At 41.4% G+C, this 26,709-nt stretch overlaps 1 protein-coding gene across 1 annotated transcript; it reads right to left on the bottom strand.

Annotated features, from left to right (window-relative positions):
• Positions 1-2,079: 2,079 nt before the first annotated feature.
• LOC112224992 (G protein-activated inward rectifier potassium channel 1-like) lies at positions 2,080-25,333 on the bottom strand. The gene is made up of 3 exons (XM_042306984.1): positions 23,556-25,333; positions 22,648-22,864; positions 2,080-4,069 (listed from the first exon to the last, which is right to left on the bottom strand). The coding sequence occupies exons 1-3, from the start codon at positions 24,393-24,395 to the stop codon at positions 3,432-3,434; spliced, it is 1,695 nt and encodes a 564-aa protein (XP_042162918.1). The 5' UTR covers positions 24,396-25,333; the 3' UTR covers positions 2,080-3,431.
• Positions 25,334-26,709: the final 1,376 nt, after the last annotated feature.

Here is a 26,709-nt window from a genome sequence, read left to right as displayed (position 1 = left end):
GAGAGAGCTGTGCAAGCATTCAGTCCTCATAAGTCAACAGACTATATTTAGCATGGAATATTCAACTCCGTGCCACTGTTGTTGTGATATGAAAACAAAGTGGGATCCTAATTGCAAATGGCTGAACGCAAGAACATTTATGTTATTTAGCAAACAAATAGATCGGGGAAGGGTGTTTACTTTAGTTCCGTTTGGATTCTATGGAACCGCAGATGGATGCAACTGGAGAATGTAGTCATTTTAAGTGCATTACCAGCCAGTTCTAAATGTAATTTATTTGGATGATCAGCTGCTAATAACTGCCATGTCCTTGCAATAGGCAGCCTCACTTTACAGGATATAGTACGAAAAAGCATTTCCATAATGCCTTCACATGTTTAACTCTTCAGATGTCAACAAGCATTTTGCATTTTATTGTAGTACCCTCTTTACAGTTAGTACCAACAGATACAGGCAATGTCAATGAAACAAGGAGAGACACATCAGCAGAGCCATTCAATTCATATTGCTCTGCTTAGTCTAATTCCACCAACACATCTGAGCAGAATTATAAGTCAGAGTTTCTGCTATTACCTGCCTCTCCTACAGTAGGAAAAAGAGAACATGTGACAAAGATGTACGTCTTTAAAGTTCACATACAGTAAGTCAAGGACTACGGTGTGGGTGCAGTTTTTCTGGGTGCAGTTATGAAACCTTTAATGGATAGAGATCTCAGCGACACTGGCGTTCTGAGGGCAGATGATCAAGGCAAATATCACCTGGTGCAAAGATTTCCTTGATGGCAAAGGGAAATTGGCTCAGCTGAGGTAAGTGCTGATTTAAGGTGCATTATGAGGATTTAGTCTACACTTCAGGAGAACTGAGGATAATGGCACCTGGAGCTCTGATACTATGATCCATGTCACATAGGCTTATTTAAGATTCTGAACTAAAGCTTATCTCTGGATAGAGAACAGACTTAATCCAATGGCAAGCTTGATATGATACTGCATTGACTTACTGTATATAATAAAGCATTTTAGGTCACTTCATAAAATAAAGCCAGTCGTGCTTATTCATACATTCAAAACATACCTTTAGATATTATTACAGTGCATCCGGAAAGTATTCAGACCCCTTGACTTTTTGAAATTGTTGTTACATTACAGCCTTATTCCAATATTGATTAAATTGGAGTTCAATATTGGTTTCATCAGACCTGAGAATCTTGTTTCTCGTGGTCTTAAGAGTCCTTTTGGTGCCTTTTGGAATTCTCCAAGCGATCTGTCATGTGCCTTTTACTGAGGAGTGGCTTCTGTCTGGCCACTCTACCATAAAGGCCTGATTGGTGGAGTGCTGCAGAGATGGTTGTTCTTCTGGAAGGTTCTCCCATCTCCGCAAAGGAATTCTGGAGCTCTGTCAGAGTGACCATTGGTTTCTTGGTCACCTCCCTGACCAGGTCCCTTCATCCCCGATTGCACAGTTTGGCCGGGCGGCCAGCTCTAGGAAGAGTCTTATAGGTTACAAACTTCCATTCTTAAACTTCCATTTAAGAATGATGGAGGCCACTGTGTTCTTGGGGACCTTCAATTCTGCAGACATTCCTGTGTCGAGGCACAGATTCCTTCAACCTCACGACTTCGTTTTTGCTCAGACATGCACTGTCAACTGTGGGACCTTATATAGACGTGTGCCTTTCCAAATCATGTCCAATCAATCGAGTTGTAGAAACATCTCAAGGATGATCGATGGAAACAGGATGCACCTGAGCTCAATTTCTAGTCTCATAGCAAAGGGTCTGAAAACTTATGTAAATAAATTTACCCCCAAATTTTTGCATCTGTTTTCACTTTGTCATTATGGGGTATTGTGTGTAGACGAGGGGAACAAATGTATTTAATCCATTTTAGATTAAGGCTGTAACGTACCAAAAGTTGGAAAAAGTCAAGGGTTCTGGATACTTTCCGAATGCACCATATGTCATATCCATAACAAGTAGGGCTTTTGTCATGTTTTTGTCTTCTATACAAGCTTTTTCATTTCTTTGATAGTGTCCACAAAAAGCTAGCTACCCGTGTCAAATTAAATCAACGTGTCAAGAACTGATCTTAGATCTTTATTCCTGAAGAGTATAAGGATCATACAATATCATTGGTGCTTTTAGTTGAACCAGATTCCAAGGATTCGGTAAATATAATGGTTATTGGGCTGCTGCAGACCCTGTGGCTATATAAAGATTATAGTCATTATAACATTATTGCTTTAGTTAAACAGGGAGCATATGGACTCTTAAGACAAAGGTGGTGACTTTTTCCTAAATATGCTATAGGTCCACCTCTAAATCTATATTTCTGCAGTAACACTTAAGTTGAAATTTTGGTGCACATGTTCGTTGAATTAAATGTAGAATGAATAATCATTTGAAATTCCAAACTACAGTACTGTTCAATAAGGCATGCGTGACCATGGATTTAGTTGTTTTCCTTCCATGTAAGAGAGTCATTTTTACAGTACTGTTCAGGACATTTATGTCAAAAAGCCATAAATGCTTACTGCCATAAACAGTGTAGTGTTGTGCTTATAAGGCTGTAGTTTCTGTACAGCACTTTGTGACATCAGCTGATGTAAGAAGGGCTTTATAAATACATTTGATTGAATTTGATTGATAGTACTGGCCGTTTCAACATAAGAGTTACCTTGAAAAGTGAGTCCAGGTTGCTTAATAAGATTGTGCCCAGTTCCAATATAACATATGATATGGATCATGCATTTTCAAATATAGATTGCATCATCCAGCAACATACAGTACGCTTGCTGAACTAAGAAGTTCTTAAAATTGCACATGGTAAAATATCATCCTATACATGAAAATACCAAAAATACAGCTGTGAACAATCGTGGAAATGGAAACAAGGTAATATAGTTAAGGCTAAACATCTGTGTCTATTACCTTTTGTATAGCTAAGTCAATAAAAGTAGCATGCATTTAACGGAACATTGCCACACAATTTTACATGAAACAACAAAAGCAGCCAACTCATATCGAATGTATGTACCCTTCTTCACCGCAAATTAGTCCCATGTTGTGTAGGTTTTCCATTTTGTAAACCATATGGCTTTGTGCAACTGTTCAGATCCATTGGAAGTAACATCCCTGCTCAAATCATCTCTGTAAAATAATATATCTATAAAAATCATGCCAGAAATGAAAGAAACTATGTTTTACATGCACTTAGTGTATCGTACGTGCCAGATTGTGCTTATCATATACATTGTCTTTCATCATAGCATGTATACTTATATCCAGGAACAAATCTGCGGTATTCTATCTAGGTATACTTTATCTGTACGTATTTATATACTACATTTTCTTGAATATAAGAATCATGTCCTTTAATAAATTAGAAATAATAAAGGGTTGGGGTGTAATAAGTTAAAACTGGTCGCCCATTCTACGTGAAGCGGTCGGAATTCATCTTTCTGAGTTTCGGGGGAAGGTGTCCGTCCATTCGGCCCCCTACTCCCCCTCCCCCCTGCATCCTTAGCAGCTTGGGGGGCAAGTCTGCCACGGATTGGCTGATGTGATCGGAGCTGATCTTGGAGGCCATCTTGTTCACCTGTTTCTCATCGGAGACGCCGGGGACGGAGCTGATGCGCTGCAGCTTCATGGGCAGCTCCCCCATGCTCCCGGGGTAGATCATCTCCGATGTGGTGGAGCTCATCCTCAGCAGCTTCCTAGGCATGGGCAGTCCGTCCCGGCCGCAGCCGCCCCCTTGCATCTTCTGCAGCTTGGATGGCAGCTTGGTGGTGGTGCTCTCCTTGTCCTCCAGGGTCTCCAGGCAGTCCATGGAGCTGTTCTTCCCCCCCTCGCCGCTGTTGCACAGGGACGGGGCCATGAGAGGAGAGGATATGAGCAGGTTTTCCTCCTGCTCCTTCACGCTGTACGGGGGGGTGTTGACCTCAAACGTGGCGTGGAACTGGGAGTAGTCCACCTTGAAGAACCCCTCCTCCAGAGAGATGACTGGAAAGAAACGATGTCCCCATAGAACCTCGTCCTCAGTGTAAGAAGTCCTCGCTTGGCAAGTCATCCCTGTCGAACACAGACAAAACAACAAAAACAAAAAAAGATCATGTATGATTGGCTTGATTGTCTCCATGTCTTTATTTCAGGAAATTTAATTGACGACTTTGACTCTATGCAGGGAATTATGCACAATTGCCTGTGGACAAGGCAGACAAGGCTAATGCTATGGAGATGAATGCTATGCTAGTCAAATATATAAACAAACACTTCAGAATCAAAGAGAAACCCTGATTCAATTACATGGCTGACGAAGTGCCCTCAGCTCAGTCACAAGAGTGAAGTGTTCCTCAAAGATTATTTTCCTTCAACAAACAATATCCCTCACAAACTGACGTGATGAATAAGTACATATAAACACAGAAAGTGGCCTCAAAAAATACTTCATTTATTTTCCGATTCCATACAACATTAATGAGCAAGTTCCTCAGTAGGTTGAGAACGACGCAGGGGATAGCTGAGCGAGTGCATTCAGCGATTAGTTTTGAGATGAAAAGCGCTACAATGTAAAACACCGTTTGCCTTCGGCGATCTATTCCTGTATAGATTTGGTCTGATGAGAAAAATAACTAAACCATTTTCTCTCCCAAACCACTGTAACAAAATGAAAAAGCACAGTGTTTTACCTCTGTTATTGTTTTTTTTTTAAGTCACTATGTCAGTGCTAAAATTGTCAACTCCTAAAGGTGCCGCTTTTATGCACATTCTGCAACAGGCATCAATCCAGCTCCTTGTTCTCATCAGTGTACGAGCAACAGTACCGGGAGCATGAAAATAAGAAACTACAAGCATTCACCTAATACATAATGCATACAGTACAGTGCACACGAGTGGGATTCATTGTCTTTGGCGGAGTACAATATAAACAAGATGCCTCTACATCTTTATTCATAAAATACCGTTTTCATTTTGTCTGGCATTGACAGGGAAACAATTGCTATTTTCGGAGGCACTGAATCATGTTAAGACACTTTAAAAACAATTTCCTAAATAAGTAAGATGTCTTTTATCTAAGCCACCCGGGGTCTTTAGCTACTTGGGAATTTAGTCCACATCGTAACCTTGGTTAGGAACGACAAAAGAGCAGATTAAGATAATCAAATGACTTGAGTGACGGACCAGAGGAGGCTTAGCAAAGATAAGGATGCAATGGGTCCAATGGGCTTTCCTGACAACTCATATATCTTTTTGAAAAACAAATATTCATCACCATCTATGGGACTTCCAATTCAAAGCCTGTTTACATAACATGTTTGGTCTCAAAATGTTAAAGTGCCTATGACAAGTGGTTAATTAGGTCATCATAGTGCTGCCTGAAGAATGTCAGCCTGACCAAAGCAGATTTCATGCATTATTTATTTTTTCCTTAAAAGTTGCATTTAAGAAAAGAAGATACAATAACAAAAGATAAGATGGAGTTAAAATAAGAGAGCTTTGTGGGATACTCTTTTAGCAAGGTCAGTGTGATCAGCCATGTTGCCCGTCAAGGTCTGTGAAGGAAAGTTCAAAGTTCATAAGGTTTGTTTCCATAGATTAAACAAGATACACTCGATCATGAGCACCAGGCATTCATTTTTTTGTTTTGTTACTGGAGACGTTGAATGAAATGAATGCTTAACAAACACTCCACCAGTTTACCCATAAAACAAATTAATACAATTAGTCAAATGATGAGGAATGAATTAATGAGCAACAACATGAATTTGTTTTACATAAAAGTTACAGGTTCATCTTCAGTGATAACCCTCTCATCTGTTATTCGGCAGACGCTATATCGTAATTACTGTTACATGATCTGAATACTTGCAGTGTATCAATCCACCCTCCGCGGAGCTCCATGCAAACCTTTTGTTCTTTGGAATGTCTAGGAAAACGTGGCTGCTGAAAGCAGCGTTTTGCACTGCCGCCCCACAATTCATGAATCAATAGAAACAAATTCTAACAGAGATGAGATGCACGGCTTATCATCTGTCAGTCCAGAACATTGAACTGAGCCACGTCTTCCTATTTCCTTTTAACTAAGTATCCAAGCTGTTACAAAGCTGGAGGCACTTGTGTTCTTGAAGGTCTGTTGAAGTCCATTAAAAGCTGAGTGGTTGCCCTGATATAAATACCACATATACTAATTGCTAGCGTAATAATGCCATGGCAGCAATAAATGAATCATAAGCATAAGCATTCAAAGGGACTAAAGATCATGGTACACTAGGTATTGCTAATCTTAATGGAAGCTATGATCATCTTTGTTTCTGCCACAGTTTCCAAGGTCCATAGAATAATGCGCTGATAACAGTTTTTAACAGCCACAGTCAAGTCACAGATGTGCCAGAGTTATTAACATTGAGTACGGTCAGGGTATTCTGGGCATTATTTCAGCCCTATCGCTCTGCACTTCTGAGTGCTCTCGGCATATGGAAATATGCTTCAATGACTGGGGTCCACAGTAATAATAGGGACTTGAGGTTGAGAAGCCAATTGAGGCTAACTGCAGGGAATCTTGTAGTCATTTTGTATCATGAATTTGTCACACTGCAAAAATCTTCCAAAGCATATAGTCACACGACATGTTGACCAACAGGCATATACTACATAGCTCAAAGGTCGAGTATTGGTGTACACATGCAAAAGCACACTTCTACTACACTGGTATTTTGCTTAAACCCTCAGTAATTCTTGTATCATTTTACCACCAATAACGGCGTGCCTGTTATCGTAGCTGTATACATACCACCCCAGACCGATGCTGGCACTAAAACAGCACTAAATGAGCTGTATATACCGCCATAAGCAAACAGGAAAACGCTCATCCAGAGGCGGCGCTCCTAGTGGCCGAGGACTTCAATGCAGGGAAACTTAAATAGGTTTGACCTCATTTCTATCAGCATGTTAAATGTGCAACCAGAGGGGAAATACATTCTACACCACCTTTACTCCACACACAAAGACGCGTACAAAGCTCTCCCTCACCCTCCAATTGGCAAATCTGACCATAATTATATCCTCCTGATTCCTGCTTACAAGCAACACTTAAAGCAGGAAGCACCATTGACTCGGTCTATAAAAAAAAGTGATCAGATGAAGCAGGTGCTAAACTACAGGACTGTTTTGCTAGCACAGACTGGAATATGTTGCGAGATTCTTCCGATGGCATTGAGGAGTACACCACATCAGTCACTGGCTTTATCAATAAGTGCATCGAGGACAGGAATCGGGAATCGACTCCACATCCCTGGTGTAGGAAGCGCCATGCTCTACCAACTGAGCCTCTCTGCTATTTTAGTCAGAAGTGGGCTAAGAGTCACGTCCCAAAGACTGCCAGAGACACACAGAACATATTAAAAGTCAATATCGCACACCACTCAATGGAAAATAATCAGTAGAGGATATTCAAATATTGTGACAAAGTTCAACAGAACTGCCCCGGAGCATGACAGGAGATTATTAAAGCAAAGAAACAGACATTTCCTCCATTAATTCTAGCACAAATGAACACAAATAGAATTTTCCTCCATTAATTCTACCACAAATTTACCAAAATATAACTTTCCTCCATTAACTCCACAACATAATCATATTCAGTGATCTATAGAAATTGGCACACATAAGGATAATCGCACAGTTCATCTGAAATCAGATAATCAACTTCTGGTTCCCTGTTGGGTAGCTCTCTATTTTCTGATCTGCATCCTATTGAGCGGCCTCGTATTGGAGGAAAGCCCAGCAATTTTGTAATAGCACCATCGACAGCATGGCAAAAAGGTAAAGTGGTGAGGTATAAGTGGGTACATTCCTGCATCCATACACTAAAGGCCATCGACAGTCTCACTGAAGAGGCTGCTCTGTTGCTTTCCTTTTCACCCATAGGGAAAAGCCCCAATTACAGACAAATTGCTATCATAACCATTTTGGAAACTTGGAGGTGATATGACTACGATCAAACACAGCCAAAAAGCTTTGTTGTGCGTTTTAGATGAGTATAATAAGCTACACTATATACAGCGCATTCGGAAAGTATTCAGACCCATTCCCATTTATGTTACAGCCTTATTCTAAAATGCATTCAATACATGCTTTCCCTCATCAATCTACACGCAATACCTCATAATGACAAAGCCAAAACAGGTTTTTAGAAATGTTTGCAAATGTATTATAAATTAAAAACAGAAATACCTTTTTTACATAAGTATTCAGACCCTTTGCTATGAGACACGAAATTGACCTCAGGTGCATCCTGTTTCCATTGATCGTCCTTGAGGTGTTTCTACAACTTGATTGGAGTCCACCTGTGGTAAATTCAATTGATTGGACATGATTTGGAAAGGCACACACCTGTCTATATAAGGTACCACAGTTGACAGTGCATGTCAGGGCAAAAACCAATCCATGAGGTTAAATAAATTGTCCATAAAGCTATTGACACAGGATTGTGTCAATGCACAGATCTGGGGAAGGCTATCAAAAAATGTCTGCAGAATTGAAGGTCTCCAAGAACACAGTGGCCTCCATCATTCTTAAATGGAAGAAGTTTGGAACCACCAAGACTCTTCCTAGAGCTGGCCACCCGGCCAAACTGAGCAATCGGGGGAGAAGGGCCTTAGTCAGGGAGGTAATCAAGAACCTGATGGTCACTCTGACAGAGCTCCAGAGTTCCTCTGTGGAGATGGGTGAACCTTCAAGAAGGACGACCATCTCTGCAGCACTCCCAAAAATCAGGCCTTTGTGTTAAGAGTGGCCAGACAGAAGCCACTCCACAGTAAAAGGCACATGACAGCCGGCTTGAAGTTTCCCAAAAGGCACCAAAAGTACTCTCAGACCATGATAAACAAGATTCTCTGCTCTGATTGAAACCAATATTGAAGTCTTTGGCCTGAATTCCTGAAACCATCCCTACAGTGAAGCATTGTGGTGGCAGCGTCATGTTGTGGGGATGTTTTAGCGGCAGGGACAGGAAAACTAGTCAGGAATAAGGGAAAGATGAACGGAGCAAAGTACAGAGAGACCCTTGATGAAAACCTCCTCCAGAGCGCTCAGGACCTCAGGACATCGTGAGGTAAAGGTTCACCTTCCAACAGGACAAAGACCCTAAGCACACAGCCAAGACAACGCAGGAGTGGCTTCGGGACAAGTCTCTGAATGTTCTTGAGTGGTCTAGCCAGAGTCCGGACTTGAACCTGATCGAACATCTCTGAAAAGAACTGTAAGTAGCTGTGCAGCGACGCTCCTCATCCAACATGACAGAGTTTGAGAGGATCTGCAGAGAAAAATGGGAGAAAATCCTCAAATACATGTGTGCCAAGCTTGTAGCGTTATACACAAGACTCGAGGCTGTAATCCCTGCCAAAGGTGCTTCAACAAAGTACTGAGTAAAGGGTCTGAATAGTTATGTAAATGTGATATTTCATATTTTTCTTTATATACATTTGTTAAAATAAAATAATTTTAAAAATTCGTTGGCTTTGTCATTATGGTGTATTTTTTATTGTGTGTAGATTTATGAGAAGAAGAAAAAACAATTCAATCAAATATTGGATAAGGCTGTAATGTAACAAAAAAGTGGAAAAAGTAAAGGTGTCTGAATACTTTCCTAATGCACTGTATACAAAAGTATGTGGACACCCCTTCAAATTTGTTTCTGATAGGTGTATAAAATCGAGCACACAGCCATGCAATCTCCATAGACAGACATTGGCAGTAGAATGGCCTTACAGAAGAGCTCAGTGACTTTCAACGTGGCACCGTCATAGGACGCCACCTTTCCAACAAGTCAGTTCCTCAAATTTCTGCCCTGCTAGAGCTGCCCTGGTCAACTGTAAGTGGTGTTATTGTGAAGTGGAAATGTCTCGGAGCAACAACGGCTCAGCCGCGAAGTGGTAGGCCACACAAGCTCACAGAACAGGACCGCCGAGTGCTGAAACACTCACTACCGAGTTCCAAACTGCCTCTGGAAGCGCGTCAGCGCAATAACTGTTTGTCAGGAGCTTCATGAAATAGGTTTTCATGGCCGAGCAGCCACACATAGGACTAAGATCACCATGTTCAATGACGTGTGTTAGCTGGAGTGATGTTAAGCTCACCGCCATTGGACTCTGGAGCAGTGGAAACGCGTTCTCTGGAGTGATGAATCACACTTGTCTGGCAGTCTGACGGACGAATCTGAGTTTGGCGGATGCCAGGAGAACGCTACCTGCCCGAAGACATAGGGCCAACTGTAAGGTTTGGTGGAGGTGGAATAACGGTCTTGGGCTGTTTTTCATGGTTTCGGGCTAGGCCCCTTAGTTCCATTGAAGGAAAATCTTTACGCTTCAGCATACAATGACATTCTAGACGATTCTGTACTTCCAACTTTGTGGCAGCAGTTTGGGCACAAAGCGTGGTCCATACAGAAATGGTTTGTCGAGATCCGTGTGGAAGAACTTGACTGGCCTGCACAGAGCCCTGACTTCAACCCCATCTAACAACTTTGGGATGAATTGGAGTGCCAACTGCGAGCCAGGCCTAATCACCCAACATCAGTGCCCGAGCTCACTGTTGCTCTTGTGGCTGAATGGAAGCAAGTCCCGAGTGGAAAGCCTTCCCAGAAGAGTGAAGACTGTTAAGACAGGAAAGGGGGGGGGGGCAACCCCATATTAATACCCATGATTTTGGAATGAGATGTTCGACGAGTAGATGTCCACATACTTTTGGTCATGTAGTGTACCAACAGGCATAAAACACCACGTAATCGTCATACCTGGCTGGAATGGTGTGTTCCTATGGAAACCAAATCTACCAATGGTACGTGAGCATTTGTTAATTTAATTTAATTTTTACAAATTTTTCTACTGTGTTATTGACTTGTTAATTGTTTACTCCATGTGTAACTCTGTGTTGTCTGTTCACACTGCTATGCTTTATCTTGGCCAGGTCGCAGTTGCAAATGAGAACTTGTTCTCAACTAGCCTACCTGGTTAAATAAAGGTGAAATAAAAAAATAAAATAAAAATAAATAAACACACCATATGAAGTCTATTTGGATTGTCACCTTTGAGTGCAACTCGAGGCAAATGTGGCGCATTTACAGGACACACAAAAGTATATTTCTTGTCTTCGGCCATCCCAATCAAAACAACCATCCATAAAACCACTGGTTTTATCACTCAATACTGGATGATACATTATACCCCTAGTTCCTGACCACAGTGAACTGGTTTGAATGCCTGTATGCCCCTGACCCTTTCCAGCACATCACTGCTCCTCAAAGTGTATTTGTTTTGATCGAATCCTATGTAGTACCTTATCATTGACGTGAGCTCATATTACAAATACCATATTTAATAAGCACAGTGAAAGGTACCTTTAGTACCGTCTGTCTGGCTCTTTCATCCTCCCGGGACACAGACTGTGCTTTGTGTACAGACCTCTCTTTGATGTTCTAATGTATACCCTGTAATGTGTACTGCGTGATGAGCACAGTCAACAGCGGAGGCTGCTGAGGAGAGGACGGCTCATAATAATGGCTGGAACGGAGCAAATGGAATGGCACTAAACAAATAGAAACCATGTGTTTGATGTATTTGATACCATTGCACCAATTCGGCTCCAGTCTTTACCACGAGCCTGTCCTCCCTCAATTAAGGTGCCACCAACCTCCTGTGGTACCAGATCCAAACAAGTCTTAAGAGACAGAAACACCTATAGTGGTGTCAGTTTGTTTTCGAGATCATCTCAGGAGATTGGTAACATTACTTTATATCGTGCCTTCTCTGTATAAATTGGATGTTGCGCCATAAGACTGGATGTTGCGAAATATTTAACTTTAATTAGATGGTGAAATCAGATAGACGGGATTTGAAGCGTGAAAGCCCTGCAAAACACATACTATTTTCAAATATCAGATTATTAGTAAAGAAAACTGAGCTGCAAACAAGACTCAATTTCCCTTCTTTTTACAGCAGGTAAATCTACAATGTACCGAAGGAATTTTGCTCTTCAAATTGAATATACACTATATTTCTCATGCAATAACGTGTTGCCATTGAGAGAGTATTAAGGGCAAAGGACATTGATCTCGCTGAGGTTGTATGTTTGGGAGTCTATCAAAAGCTAGTACTTTGTGAGTAAATGAAGCTAGCTAGCACAGCAGGATAATACTGAGCTCTCTTGTGTTTCCAATAACAAAGTCGAGACGCAGCCAAGTCGCTAAGGTGACAGGGAGATAAAATTGATTCTTTGGGTGGCAGGAATGGAACATAAACTAGGAGGAAGCTTGCCAATAGTTTCTGCTTGATGGTGGCTCACAAAACTTACTGGCATTCATGGAGCAGAGAGTCTTGAACGTAAGCTTATCAAGGATATAGAAGCCACAGGAGCAGAGGATTATATCCGTTTGCTGCATGGCTCAGTCGTATACTGGAGATCAGGCACAACTCCACTGTCTCCACACCTCAAGGACCAGAGTCCTGCATCCCGGCTTTAGATAGATGCCTGTTTTATTCAATCCAGTTCTTACATATCAACAAATCCATACACATCATTTGACTTCAGAAAACAGTTTATTTGACAAAACACTCACAACCACCTGAACTCTTTGGAAAATAGAGCAATGCAAATTGAGCAACGCATTTACATATTTATGCAAATGATTGATTGCCCGTTTTTCAGATTAGCCTTCCTCTGCACTTCGACTCCCACAGTCCAAGTCACTGGGAGAATGGTGGGCGTAAAAAGTCCTCCCCGACCTCTCCATTCTCTCACAGACAAGGATCTGCAGATGTAAGACACCCTCTCACAAACAAACACTTGCAAGCACGCAAGTGTAGCACATGGGGATGTGTGAAACTTACTCCTCAGCCTGAAGTTTCCCCACTTGTGTCAGCGAATGGCTAGCTTTTCTCGTGGCGCCAACTGGTAAGACGCAGGGGGGTGGTCAGGTGTTCCAGCAAGGCAGAGGTCCTAGGTTTGCGCTAGAGGCCGACCGATTATGATTTTTCAGCGCCGTTACCGATTATTGGAGTACCAAAAAAAGCCGCTGCCGATTATTGGCGGACCAAAAAAGACGCTACCGATTAATCGGCCAATTTTAACATTTTAATTGTAATAATGACAATTACAACAATACTAAATGAACACTTATTTTAACTTAATATAATACATCAATCAAATCAATTTAGCCTCAAATAAATAATGAAACATTTTCAATTTGGTTTAAATAATGCAAAAACAAAGTGTTGGAGAAGAAAGTAAAAGTGCAATATGTGCCATGTTAAAAAGCTAACGTTTAAGTTCCTTGCTCAGAACATGAGAACATATGAAAGCTGGTGGTTCCTTTTAACATGAGTTTTCAATATTCCCAGGTAAGAAGTTTCCTGTTACGTTGCACAACCTTCAATGTTATGTAATAATTACGTAAAATTCTGGCAAATTAGTTCGCAACGAGCCAGGCGGCTCAAACTGCTGCATATACCCTGACTCTGCTTGCACACAACGCAAGAGAAGTGACACAATTTCCCTAGTTTAATATTGCCTGCTAACATGAATTTTTTAAACTAAATATGCAGGTTTAAAAATATATACTTCTGTGTATTGATTTTAATACAGGCATTGATGTTTATGGTTAGGTACATTCGTGCAACGATTATGCTTTTTTCGAAATGCGCTTTTGTTTAAATCATCCCCCGTTTGGCAAAATTGGTTGTCTTTGTTAGGAAGAAATAGTCTTCACAGTTCGCAACAAGCCAGGCGGCCCAAACTGCTGCATATACCCTGACTCTGCTTGCACACAACGCAAGAGAAGTGACACAATTTCCCTAGTTAAAAGAAATTCATGTTAGCAGGCAATATTAACTAAATATGCAGGTTTAAAAATATATACTTGTGTACACATTTTAAGAAAGGCATTGATGTTTATGGTTAGGTACACATTGGTGCAACGGCAGTGCTTTTTTTCCACGAATGTGCTTGTTAAATCACCTGTTTGGCAAATAGGCTATGATTCAATGATAAATTAACAGGCACCGCCTCGATTATAGTCAACGCAGGACAAGCTAGATGAACTAGTAATATCATCAACTATGAGTAGTTAACTAGTGATTATGTTAATATTGATTGTTTTTAATAGATATGTTTAATGCTAGCTAGCACCTTACCTTGGCTGCTTGCTGCACTCGCATAACAGGTAGTCAGCCTGCCACGCAGTCTCCTCATGGAGTGCAATGTAATCGGCCATGATCGGTGTCCAAAAATGCCGATTACCAATTGTTATGAAAACATGAAATCGGCCCTAATTAAATCGGCCATTCCGATTAAATCGGTCGACCTCTAGTTCGCGCCTCGGTGTGTGCCGAATCAGGAGGAAATGGTAATCGCTAAAAGCAGCATAACATCATTTATGCATACAACAAACACACATCCATGCAACCTCACTCACCAGAATATGGCTATCAACACAGTATACAGGCTTTAGAAGCAACTGATCCCCAATCAGAGCCAACGATTGGAAACCAATTCAGGCCACCATAGACCTACATTTACCTAGACAATACCTAAACCCCATAGATATACAAAAAAAAACTAGATAAGACAAAAACACATATACCACCCTCGTCACACCCTGACCTAACCAAAATAATAAAGAAAACAAAGATAACTAAGGTCAGGGCGTGACAGAAGCATTATCTGTGAAGGAAACAGTGGCGGAAGCAAGACTGTGAATCAGCGCTCTGGACAGTGAATACAGAGAATCATGAGTCAACCCTCTAATGCTTGCACCGTTAAGATTATTTTCTGTGAACAAATCACATTAACATATGAATGCTTGAATTATTTACCAAACGGTGAGCAGCAGCAGCTAACTAACAATGCATCATGTGGAAGGTTGTTGCTGAAAAGCAGAAGAATACATCCCTGCTTGACTGCTTTTTGGCCCAGTGGTATCAAATATTAAAGAGACGGCACTGAGCTCGAGCAGCACGGAGGACAACTGACAAAAGAGAGAGGGAATAAGCATCCAAGAGATGTCGTCTTTAATGGAGAAGGAACATTTGAATTCACAGGACATACAGTACAGCAATAATACTGTGCTGAGTACGGTACTTTGGGTTCCTAACAACTGATTATACACATTTTTCCATGAAACGCCTGAAAGGCCACAACAAATTGTGTCTATTAGAGGATATGAGAAATGTTTCGCTCATTTTGATACAGATACATCTGTTATGGGCACAAGTCCTCTCTAAGACAGACAATCTGTTGCTATGGTGACCGCCATCAAACGGTACACTGAGATGAAACACGGTATTCTTTTTAGAGGCCTGCTTTTTTCCCTCTTTGATTCGTCGTAGATGAATACAACATTCCTCAGCTGTAATGCTATTTAAGAATTCAATCAATTTGTTAAGGTTGCATCCCGAGCTTATTGCATCCCGAGCTTATTGCATCCCGAGCTTATTGCATCCCGAGCTTATTGCATCCCGAGCTTATTCCACATTATATGACATTGCGGTAGGCAAAATGTGCGCAAAAAAAGAAGAAGAAAAAACACAGAGAAGGAAATATACTGCCGGAGAAAAAAAATGGTGTAGAAATGTACTGCTATGGGGGATGGGTGTTGAGGGAGCCAGAATACTCAGGCAATAACATCAGTGTGGAGGTAAACAGCAGAGCAGAGAGGAGCAGAGCAGAGGCTGTGTGTGTGAGAGAGAGGAGAGTGTCATTGCCTGCCAAGCCTCTACACAGGGTGAGGTGACAGACCAGGCACAGGAACATACGGCTCTTACACAACAGTAAGACCATTAACAAGCAGCGGGGGGGACATTATGAAGGAAAGAGGGTGTTGGTGGTGATGGTGGGTGAGGAGTGGGAGAGGGAGGAGCAGGAGGAGGGGCACACGATCGATAGCCTTGAAGCCAAACACCAACTAATGGTGGGCAGAGAAATCACACTCGGAGTGTGGCCATTTAAAAAGGGATATCGCATGTTCAGTTAAGCTTGTGTTTTCTCACTATGGTTTGAGTGAGGTCCAATACCCCACAGCATGTCAATGGGACTGAAATAGAAAGCACGCATCCCCCTAAGGATTGTCTCGCTAGAAGCGCATCCAAAAGACAAAATGTCAATGTGGCTGTGTCTGTTTAGACCTAGATCGATTAACGTGCACTTCAGGGACACTCAGACACTATCAATCAATGCTGCACAGTGACCAAAACGCTGAGAGCTAGGCTAGCAATTAGAGCATTGGGCCAGTAACCGAAAGGTCACTGGTTCGAATACCCAAGCTGACAAGGTGGAAATCTGCCGAGGTGCTCTTGAGCAAGGCACTTAACCCTAATTTACTCCAGGGGTGCCGTAAAACTAAGCTCTAGCCTACCCATCCTTTGTGAGTCTTTCATATAGCCAAGATCTTTGTCATTTTCCTTTTAGTTCTGGGTGACAAAAGGAGCAGCATGATACCATAATCAACCATTTAACTGACCCTTTATACACCCTTAGAAATAAAAAGGTGCTATCTAGAAACTAAAATGGTTATTGGGCTGTCCCATAGGGTAACCTTTTAAATAACCCTATTTTTGGTTTCTAGGTATATCTCTTAATGCAAACTGGGCATGTGCAATTCGACACAATATACATTTAGTCTATTACAGAAAGTACAGTACCTCAACTGAGTTAGAATTCCAGCATGATACGTACAGTACTGTATGTACTACCGAGTGTATGTTCTATACTGTAAACTGAGAAAAAAAATGACATTCCAAAAAGATTATCGCACTAAATTTGGTCGCTAATCACAATTAAAATTTGCGTTGGAAAAACATGAAGCTTCAACGCGGCTTCTTAATGCAATGAAATGTGTGAGACGGGTCGTTAAAATAAAAATAAAAAAGTTAAATGAAACAAATTAATAAAAAACCCTGTAAACCACTGGAGAACAGAAGGCTATTTTAAATAAGTGTCCTATCAGCGCAACCGTGGGGGGGGGGGCGTGACTCTGCCGTGCTCTGACCCTGGGCACATTAGATTTAATCGGAGACTCCTGCTCTCACCTGCTTAGAAGGCCGACTTCCCCCGGCTGAACCCACATTAACCCTTGAAACGCAGAGTGCTTGAGTGTGGGGCGGAATGGAGAGCGGGGATCATGTCGGACATGCTCTGAGTGTGATCATTCTTAATTAATTATGGTCACTTACTCCAGGGGCCTTGTCTATCCTTTCACAGTGGTGTGTAATAACAAGCTCCGTTCTGACAGCTTTTACCTCAGACCAACGCATGCCTCTGACTTCTCAGCAAATCTGCTACATGAGATGTATCCATTTCTCTGAATTCATTATTCTGCTGCTACTCTTTGCGCACGACAAACTCCTCTTTGACTTGTTTTACTTTCAAGATTATAATGGAAACGTATTATCATAATGCAGTATGTGGATACTATTAATATCTAATTACAACAATTAAAATATTTAAAAAAGAGACACACAACTTCGTTTGCTTTTAGGCCATGCCCTCGCAAAACTTGCATAGCCCGGTTCTCTGATATTAAGAGTGCGATATCTCACATGTGGCGGATTCGCTAAGGATTGCCTACTCTCGGAAGGACCAAACAAAAGCTTCTGTTGGGGACAGACTGGTAGAGTGGCAAATGAGGTGAGAGCCTCACCTCCCTTAAAAGGAGCCACTCTCCGGCCCTCCGGTTATTCTCAAGCATGCTTCTTTTCATGTCCCCAAAGTAGTGCCCAATAGGTAAACTCCTATGTGGGAGAGGGCCCGAAGGTTGTCACCCTCGCGATTATAAATCAGTATAATAGTCCCCATGATCCGGCAGGATATCTGTCGGATATCTTCTGAGGGTAGTTGTCCGATCAGCGAAGAGCATGACACTCTTGCCCAAGCTCTCCTACATGCCAGGTAGACGCCCACTGCACATACTGGACAACGACGGGGGCGCCCTTCTAGGGAAGGCGACAAGTGAAAAGCCATAGGCACATTAACCTGGGGGGGAAAAACATGTTCAGTCTGAGGGCGCGAACAGTGGCTAGTAGAGCAAGATCCTGCACGGAGCATAGGACCATGGAAAAACAGATTCACACCACTTCTCCACGAAAAGACGCACCAACTGTAAAACAGAGAGCATGCATAAGGGGTTGGCACTGTTTTTCAAGAGTCGCGGGCCTGGCTCTTTCCTTTTTATTCTATGCATCCGGGTGAAGATAGAAAATTGCTTTGTTCGGTGTGGTATAAGCCCTGCATGACGATAGCTGCCAGGACTGGTCATAAGCAGGTTTGTAACTGCCGTCTGGGGAAATCCACTTGTCATCGAGGTGCTCGAAGATGATGAGGGAAAACATACGGCATCTCCCAATTTTTCCTGGGTATGTTAGCTCTTCCACCCCAAATGGCGTGGTCACCATGTTTTGGGATGAGGTCTCCCTGGGCCCTCGTAGAACTGGTCATCGCTTCGACCAGACTGCAGCAAGTCAGTCTGGATAGATTGGGGGACGCGGGCTCTCTTAGAAATGGTCATCGCTTCAACCAGACTGCAGCAAGTCAGTCTGGATAGATTGGGGGACGCGGGCTCTCGTAGAACTGGTCATCGCTTCGACCAGACTGCAGCAAGTCAGTCTGGATAGATTGGGGGACGCTGGCTCTCGTAGAACTGGTCATCGCTTCGACCAGACTGCAGCAAGTCAGTCTGGATAGATTGGGGGACGCTGGCTCTCGTAGAACTGGTCATCGCTTCGACCAGACTGCAGCAAGTCAGTCTGGATAGATTGGGGGACGCGGGCTCTCGTAGAACTGGTCATCGCTTCGACCAGACTGCAGCAAGTCAGTCTGGATAGATTGGGGGACGCGGGCTCTCGTAGAAATGGTCATCGCTTCGACCAGACTGCAGCAAGTCAGTCTGGATAGATTGGGGGACGCGGGCTCTCGCGGGACAGAGCAGCCAGCGACATGACGTGAGATGTCATGCAATATGCCCACTCTGTCTTAGTTATGCGTTACGCATTTCTTTTTTTCATACTTTTTGTCCAATATGCAGCATTTTTGTTTAATATTCAACATTGAGCCAAAGATGGGAAAATCCATTGCAAATACAGCAATATATTTCAAGAGGCTCATAAATCATGATGTATATTAAAACATGATAATAACATAATTCCCAAGGTGTCCAAATCCAATGCATTATACTTGTTTTTTAAAGTAGTTTTATTTTACCTTTATTTAACTTGGCAAGTCAGTTAAGAACAAATTCTTATTTTCAATGACGGCCTAGGAACAGTGGGTTAACTGCCTGTTCAGGGGCAGAACGACAGATTTGTACCTTGTCAGCTCGGGGATTTGAACTTGCAACCTTTCGGTTACTAGTCCAACACTCTGAAATGATTCATCTGGCAAAATATTTGGTACAGGAGAAGCCCAACCGTGAGACTACGTGTAACTCGAAAAACACTTTCTTTATCCAGTACTAGAATTTCCACAGACAAACATACTGTATTTATATGCTCACAGATACACATGAATAAACATCAAATGCACTTTAAATCAATTCAAGTCCACAACAGTCTCATGCCACCCACACGTCTTAGCATGAACAAATAGCAAAAAAAAACAATAACAAGGGAGATTCTATTTTTCTCCAGTACCAGTGAATCGTGAAAAAGGCTCGGACTGTCATGGAGGAGGCAGAGAGGAAGCCAAGACAACAGGCCACTTCAATGCACAGCTAACTAGTTATGGATCCGTGTCCCAAATGGCATCCTATTCCCTATGTAGGGCACTACTTTTGACCAGCGCAATATGGGGATTGCTCTTTTCAAATAGTGTCACAAAATGTTCCACTGTAGCTTTCGGCTGGAGTTGTTCGGGAAAATATTTGTAAACGCCTTGTTAGCGTCATGTAAATGCCACAGCATGTTCCCAATAGCCCATCAATCATTAGCATTTGCATGATAGTCACATCGCAGTCTTCTCACAGAGTTCATTTTCTGCTGATGTGCCAGCCACTGTGTTTATAAACATAATTGATGAGTGAACACGAAACTTAAATGAAGTGCTTCACAAATTTTTTATTTTTTTTTGCTGAACTGTGAAGCGTCTTGTTAATAAAGAACGACACACAACCTTTCAGGGAGAAACGTGTTGGTGACAGCAGTCTTCCTCTAGTCAATCACACATTCAAAGTCAGCTTGCCATGAAATTAAAATCCCAGCCCTGTTTGTCATGTAACTGAGCTGATCAAAGATGGAGAACGGGACAAAAGTACAAAATTGCATGTTAGATGTGCTGTGTATAATTGGCATTCCATTTGAACAGACGAGTGGTAAATCAATTGCAGTCTGAGCAATTTCACTTTTGCATATTACAAAGAAAATGTTATTGCAACTCAGTGATTCAGTATGGTGTTCCCCCGGAATGTTTTTTAAAAAACATTTATAGAAGGAACAGTTAACTAAACCTTAACAATTTGGATTAAACAATCCTATCTGTTATATCAATTGCAAATATGTAAATAACAATGTTATAACACTTGAATCAGTAGTCCCTAATGAAGGATATGTAGAAACCTTTTTTATTTATTTTAAGAACGTTGTTCTGCTGAACATGCCATCATAACAAAGGTATTTAAATCATATGAAAAGTGTCGTTTTTTCCTTGTCCTTTATATGATTATATTGTAACACTCTCATATCATACTTTCATGCATGCAGTGACTATGTTCAAATCTCTGACAACGTAACAGATGGGAAGCCATGTGGAGCTGACTTTGAGTTTATGATATCATGAGAGGTTGGGATGATGATGTCATTTGAAAAGCTCATTGTGTGAATATGAAGAGAGCTGATTTTCTATGAACATGAAAAAAAAAAATGTACATGTAAAACATGGACATGCTGATGTTAGCTAACACCAGTAAATGTCTATGAATTAATATTTTATAAACATTCTATCTGGCAACCATTAAGCCTTGTAACACCTCACGGTAGCTCTCACGAGTCCACCTCGTAATTTGATCGCAGAAAAGTAGTTATCTTAATATCAGGTTATTTTGTCAGTAGACCTCTTGTTTTGTGTACGGTTACCACATGTTCACTTGTGTATTACTGACAACTGCATTGCATTACAGTTTTCCCCCATACCATAGGCATAAAATGTAAGTTCAGGTGCAGTGCTGAAATCCAGAACGCTCAAAGAGGGGTTGCCATGGAAACAGAGTTACATTGGACCGAAATGAAAGTGTCTGAGGATTAGACTTTCACTGTACATACATTTTTAACCACATATTATTTTCACATCGACATCTCTCTTCATGCTTTTTAACCTAACCCGACCACCGACGTATGTTCGCATTGACACGGTCGAGATTACACTACTACTGTATCTAGAATTCATCTTGACATTGAGAAAACATCAAAAACACGTTCAATTACAATGACAAAATGTGTCTGCTGTCTAATTTGGTTGTTGTGCCCAATGCATATGACACATGTGAACCTTTACCTCCAAAGTGTATGTTTTGAAATTCTTATCCGCATTCTAGAATTTTCCGTGTTGACGACTGACCAATTAATCAGAACTTTGGGAAAAGACAATGACATAACTAGTTCTAAGGATATATTCTACAAGGCAGCACCATTATGACAAACTTATCATACAGCCATTTCTCTGCACCTTTTTGTCTATATAACATCAATATGTAAGCCCTCATAAATAAAATAGTCCAATTAAATGTTCATATACTATATGAGTTATGTAATATAATGACATGACGTGAACCGTATGCCACTGCCACATACGTACAGTACAGTACAGGACCAACTATTTCATCTTGAACATAACTGTTTTCTGCAGTGGTCTGTATTGCATCAGACAGGACTGGTATGTCATTCCACAATCTTAAAGTACTCCCTACAGCCATTTATTAACGGTCTCAAATGAAACAGTTGAATTTGAAATATGATCACAGCAACCAAAATGTTTCTCAAGTGTCATTACTGTTTTTATTGAATTGACGTTTCCAATTTCAGAAGGAAATTGGGAAAGCAAAGTATACCCCCAGAAGAGCATGAAGTTGTATTGTAAAACAGCAAAACTGTTCCCTAGACAGCAATTATTTTAGGAGATCTCATAAAAAAATGTTGAAAATGATTTGTACAAATCTATCAAGGGACTGGCTCTTTAGATAAACTAAACATAATTGAATCCCATGCCATGTTGATGTACTGTATTAAACACAGGCCAACCAAATTCAAAAGAGATTGAGCATATCCAAATGCAATTTGTTTTTTTGCCATTTCCACTGCAAACGTAAAATCAATCAGAACATATATGATTTATAAACCTATCCAGTTGTGCAACAGAACATCAATAGCATGCAATCAATGGCATCCACTATCATCCAGGGGTCAATGGAGAGGCCCATCTGGGTCAACTTACAGTATACACCTGCAACTTCACGTTATACTGATTCACATCATTAAAACACTCATACTGGTGCATTTATTTTGCTGTCATATACTTTAGCCAGAGCCAAACATTCTCCACTAGTTTATCTCAGGTCATAGATATACAATAGGCCCGATACTGCAAGAAAGAAAAACAAGGTATTTGTGATAACTTACCAGTGGTTTCCACTATTCCTTCCAATATGACCACAATTTCAAACTGCTCTGTTTGCATGGATCTCTGGGAGAGTTCGTAGAATGGACTTTTAGTGTCAATCACGTGGCAGATTGTGAGTGGTGAGACGAGGAAGAGCTGATCCGCCCCGGTACTGAAGCCCACGTCCAATTCCAACTGATCCAGTGGAAGAAACTCACCTTCGGGCGTCTGACGAGACTATGGAAGTATACAGAGAGAGAGAGAGAGAGATTGAGAGAGGCTGGGGGGGACAGTTTAACTACTGCAACCCAGTGAGCCATACTGAAAGCTATCCACATTTTGTGAACAATTAAAGAAACCAATCATCAGTAAATATACAGAGTTAGTAAATCAATGTCTATAGCCAGAGCCATATATATTGCTCTGGCTATAGCTAATCAGGCACATCATGCCACATCAAAGGCACATGTATGATAATAATGACCCAGTGACTCTCTTCTACTTCAGGGGGCCTGTATAATGGTCAAATGTGTATTTCTATATGAATAGCATTGCCACTAAACTTCCCTGGAATCAATTGCTTTATGTGTTAATTCACATTGGTAGGCTTCTTTGCAAATAAAGTGAAAAAAACGACTGTTCATAAAAGTAGGCTCTAGAAATCCATTAATCTATGTTTAATTAGGCCTACATTAATATCAATATAAATGTCTCTAAAGCGATAAAAGAGCAATACTGGTATTGAAATGTAATATCAGCAGAGAATAATAAACTTTATAATACTCCTCTAAGTATTTGATGTGTAACTATGGCGTAATTAAACAATAAGAAAACGAATAACTTACACTCACATGACAGAAGTAAATGGGGTACTAACGTTTAGATACACAAATATTGTTGTGCATGGGGCCGTAGAAGTGACACTTACTTTCAGCAATTTGCAGCGGATCTGTGCGGACACCATATGGCTATTACGCAGGTTGCCGACTCTGAACATGAGAGTTAGTTTTCCATCTCGCATCGAAATAGCTGCATGTTCACTAAACATCAAGGTCTCTGCCCTTTTTTTGGGCTGGGACATCTTAATGAACATGCAGCCAATCAAAAAAGCATCAACGATTGATCCCAGGATTGACTGGAAAAGAAAGAGAATGATCCCCTCGGGACATTTGTCCGTGATATACCTATAGCCATATCCTATTGTGGCTTCCGTTTCTATGAAGAATAAAAACGCGGAGGGAAAGTTGTAGACATTGGCAACGCATGGCGTATACTTGTCATCGTGGGTTCGATGGAGGTCTCCTCTGATGTAGGCTATGATCCACCACATGAATGCCATGAAGAGCCATGCCACCGTGTATGTTAGGATGAAGATAAATAAATTCCAGCGCCATTTCAAATCGACCAGCGTAGTGAATAAATCGGAAAGGTATCTACTGGTTTCACCACCCAGGTTTCCATGCTGGACGTTACATCGCCCGTTCTTGTCCACAAAGCGTTGCCTCTTCTTCTTCTTCTCTGGTGCCGGCTGGTTGAATCCAGACCCGCTGGATGAGGTGGTCACTACCTGATAATCGTCCCCAAATTTCTTTCGAAGTGCAGACATACTACGATGACAGCCGCGAGAGAAATAATCTGAAGGGTTCAATATAAAGTCTATTTCTGTACAGGACTTCGTTGTAGTTGCAGTAATTGGCCTTATGTTGTGGGCAATATCCCGGAATTGGAAATACGGCGTGGAAAGTGCGTTCTGTAACGAACTAATCATGCACTGTCCCCTCTCTCCACATACTGTTACTACTACTGCACTTCAAATCCATGAAAATAGAGAGGGATAATGTCACTTCAATCACTACAAACAGATCTTCATCCGAAAAGCAGTCTGCTAAAAAACAATTACGCACAGGATCATCTTCTAACCAAACGCGTCCGTCGCAGTTCAGGTTTTGAACAGTTTATTATTTGGTGCGTCGCTGCTGATCATCGCCCTCCCAGGCGAGAGCAATCAATGCAGGTTGGGTCAACACTGTCCTCATCTGTGAAGTCCACACCTTGGGTTAAAAGTTTCAATTGTTTCCACGCCCCATCAAGCAATTAAGATGTTGTAGGTAATAAATTAACCGTTGGTTACTGTGATTATAAGCCGTGGTCAAGATGAAACCGGTCCATACATGCTGCACAACCGATGTCAGTGTTGGTGTTGGACACAATTTGGTTCCCAAACCTCCGCTTTGTGCTCCTGCGTGCGCACATAGGATCTGCATTCAGTTCATTGACAGTGGAATATGATGGGAAATAATGGATTCGTGGAACAATTTACTGTCCGGTCATACTTATGTGGTTCCCCTTAACGATGATGCCTGCACGCTGTCTTTCCTGTCCCCCTGTTCCTCTTCTGGTGGAATTTTACTGGTGTTCTTGTGGACGCATGCAATAAGAATCCGGCAATAAGAATCTGCTTCGTTCTTTCCCCTCGATTTTCCCCTTCGCCGCTCCTGCGCGCACTGCACGTTCCGTATGCTATGATACACTCACTATTGCCTACCGGTACTAAATAGACATACAGTTTGGAAGAAGAATGAGGGAAGAGGTATGCAGTTAATTTACTTTAACACAGTTTGCCAATATATAATTCAATCCATTCAAATCAGCCTACCATTGAATAACGCGTTTTAGAGCAGGCTACTGTGCCATTGATTTTTTTTTTAACCAGTTCTGATTTTTCTTTAGTGGTACATAGATGGTGGGATAGACAATTATGTAAGGGATAATCAAGGAGGGGCTATGCGTTCTATGAAAAATAATGAACGACGTGGAAGATGTGTTCCATGACGCACTTGCGGGGTGGTGGAATCCTCCACAAAGTTGCATTATTTTCCAGAGAACACATAGAGCCTCGAGATGATGATCCATTTTATACAAGAGCTATGCATTTACAAATGTGTGACTAGAAATGTTTTCAAATGTGTTCAAATCACTTTTGCTTTCATAAGCAATAGCCATTGAATTCTATCATGCTGATATACCGTGCTTTATAGGGAAATAATCCACTCTAGAATCCCCTTCAAGCCAATCAGAAACGAGTATTCAACAACGACATGTATAAACACGGACAGAAGGGGTTAACCCAGACATATCACAGGGGCTATAAAGCTGAAGCATCCATTTAAAACGTTTTCTCAATTCATTTTTCTGTTCCAAAAACTAGGATCTGTTACGAACACAGTTCAACAGAGCAGGCCATTTATTAATTGACCGTGAGACACACGCATTTGACCCTCTTCTCACACTCTCATGGCAAACCTCCTATATCTCACACATTGAAAAGTACTGTTTTTTATTTTTCTAATTCGTCCATTGTATAGTCAGCGCGTTAACTTTTCAACTGTGCTCGTTTTGAAATCGGAGCATATGCGCCTGCAAATTAAACATCACGAGCAGAACCTCTATCGTTGTCCTGTCTTGCCACAGCACTGAGAGCCGCGACCAATTGAAGCACATGATTGGTCTAGATATGTAAAGGATCAAGGAGATTGGTGCATGTTTTAAAGGAACGCCCCTTAGGATTAGCTTTGAGTTGAATGGAGAGAGAACGTTCTCTGCCGAGTGTATAAAAGTGTACAAAGAGCAGCACGTTAGCGCTGTTTTATGTACAATGTTGTCAACACAATTAGGTTGCTATTACTCTCATGCCTATTGTAGAATGCAGCCTATTGACTACATGTACTAAAGTCGATTTAATCCACACTTGCACTAGTCCCCTAAATTTGTTTCTAAAGGGGGGCAATACATAGACAACGTATTCGGTTAGGGTGTAGGCACAAATGTATGTCATCTTGTCTTCAGGAGATTGTATTACCTATTTACTTTATTTAGTCTGATCTGGGGAACAATTCTCATTCTTAACAGTGGGCTAAAATATAGGGTAATTACTGTGCTTGTCAGGAAGAACACTACTGTTATTACTCAAACTTATTTTATTATTCCACTTCTTCACAATTTCGCCAATGTAATCACATACAGTGCCTTCGGAAAGTATTCAGACCCCTTGACTTTTTCCAAATGTTATGTTACAGCCTTAT

The sequence above is a fragment of the Oncorhynchus tshawytscha genome, linkage group LG26, assembly GCF_018296145.1.
Source record: "Oncorhynchus tshawytscha isolate Ot180627B linkage group LG26, Otsh_v2.0, whole genome shotgun sequence".
In the NCBI taxonomy this organism is placed as follows: domain Eukaryota; kingdom Metazoa; phylum Chordata; class Actinopteri; order Salmoniformes; family Salmonidae; genus Oncorhynchus; species Oncorhynchus tshawytscha.
This window is presented reverse-complemented; position numbering and strand designations above follow the sequence as displayed.

Excerpts from the sequence above, each read along its gene's own strand:
- LOC112224992 (XM_042306984.1), bottom strand. The coding sequence starts at position 24,395 with ATGATTAGTTCGTTACAGAACGCACTTTCCACGCCGTATTTCCAATTC. Across the intron at positions 22,865-23,555 it reads TCCGCTGCAAATTGCTGAAA|TCTCGTCAGACGCCCGAAGG; the intron begins GTAAGTGTCACT and ends ATACTTCCATAG. Across the intron at positions 4,070-22,647 it reads AGGAATAGTGGAAACCACTG|GGATGACTTGCCAAGCGAGG; the intron begins GTAAGTTATCAC and ends TGTGTTCGACAG.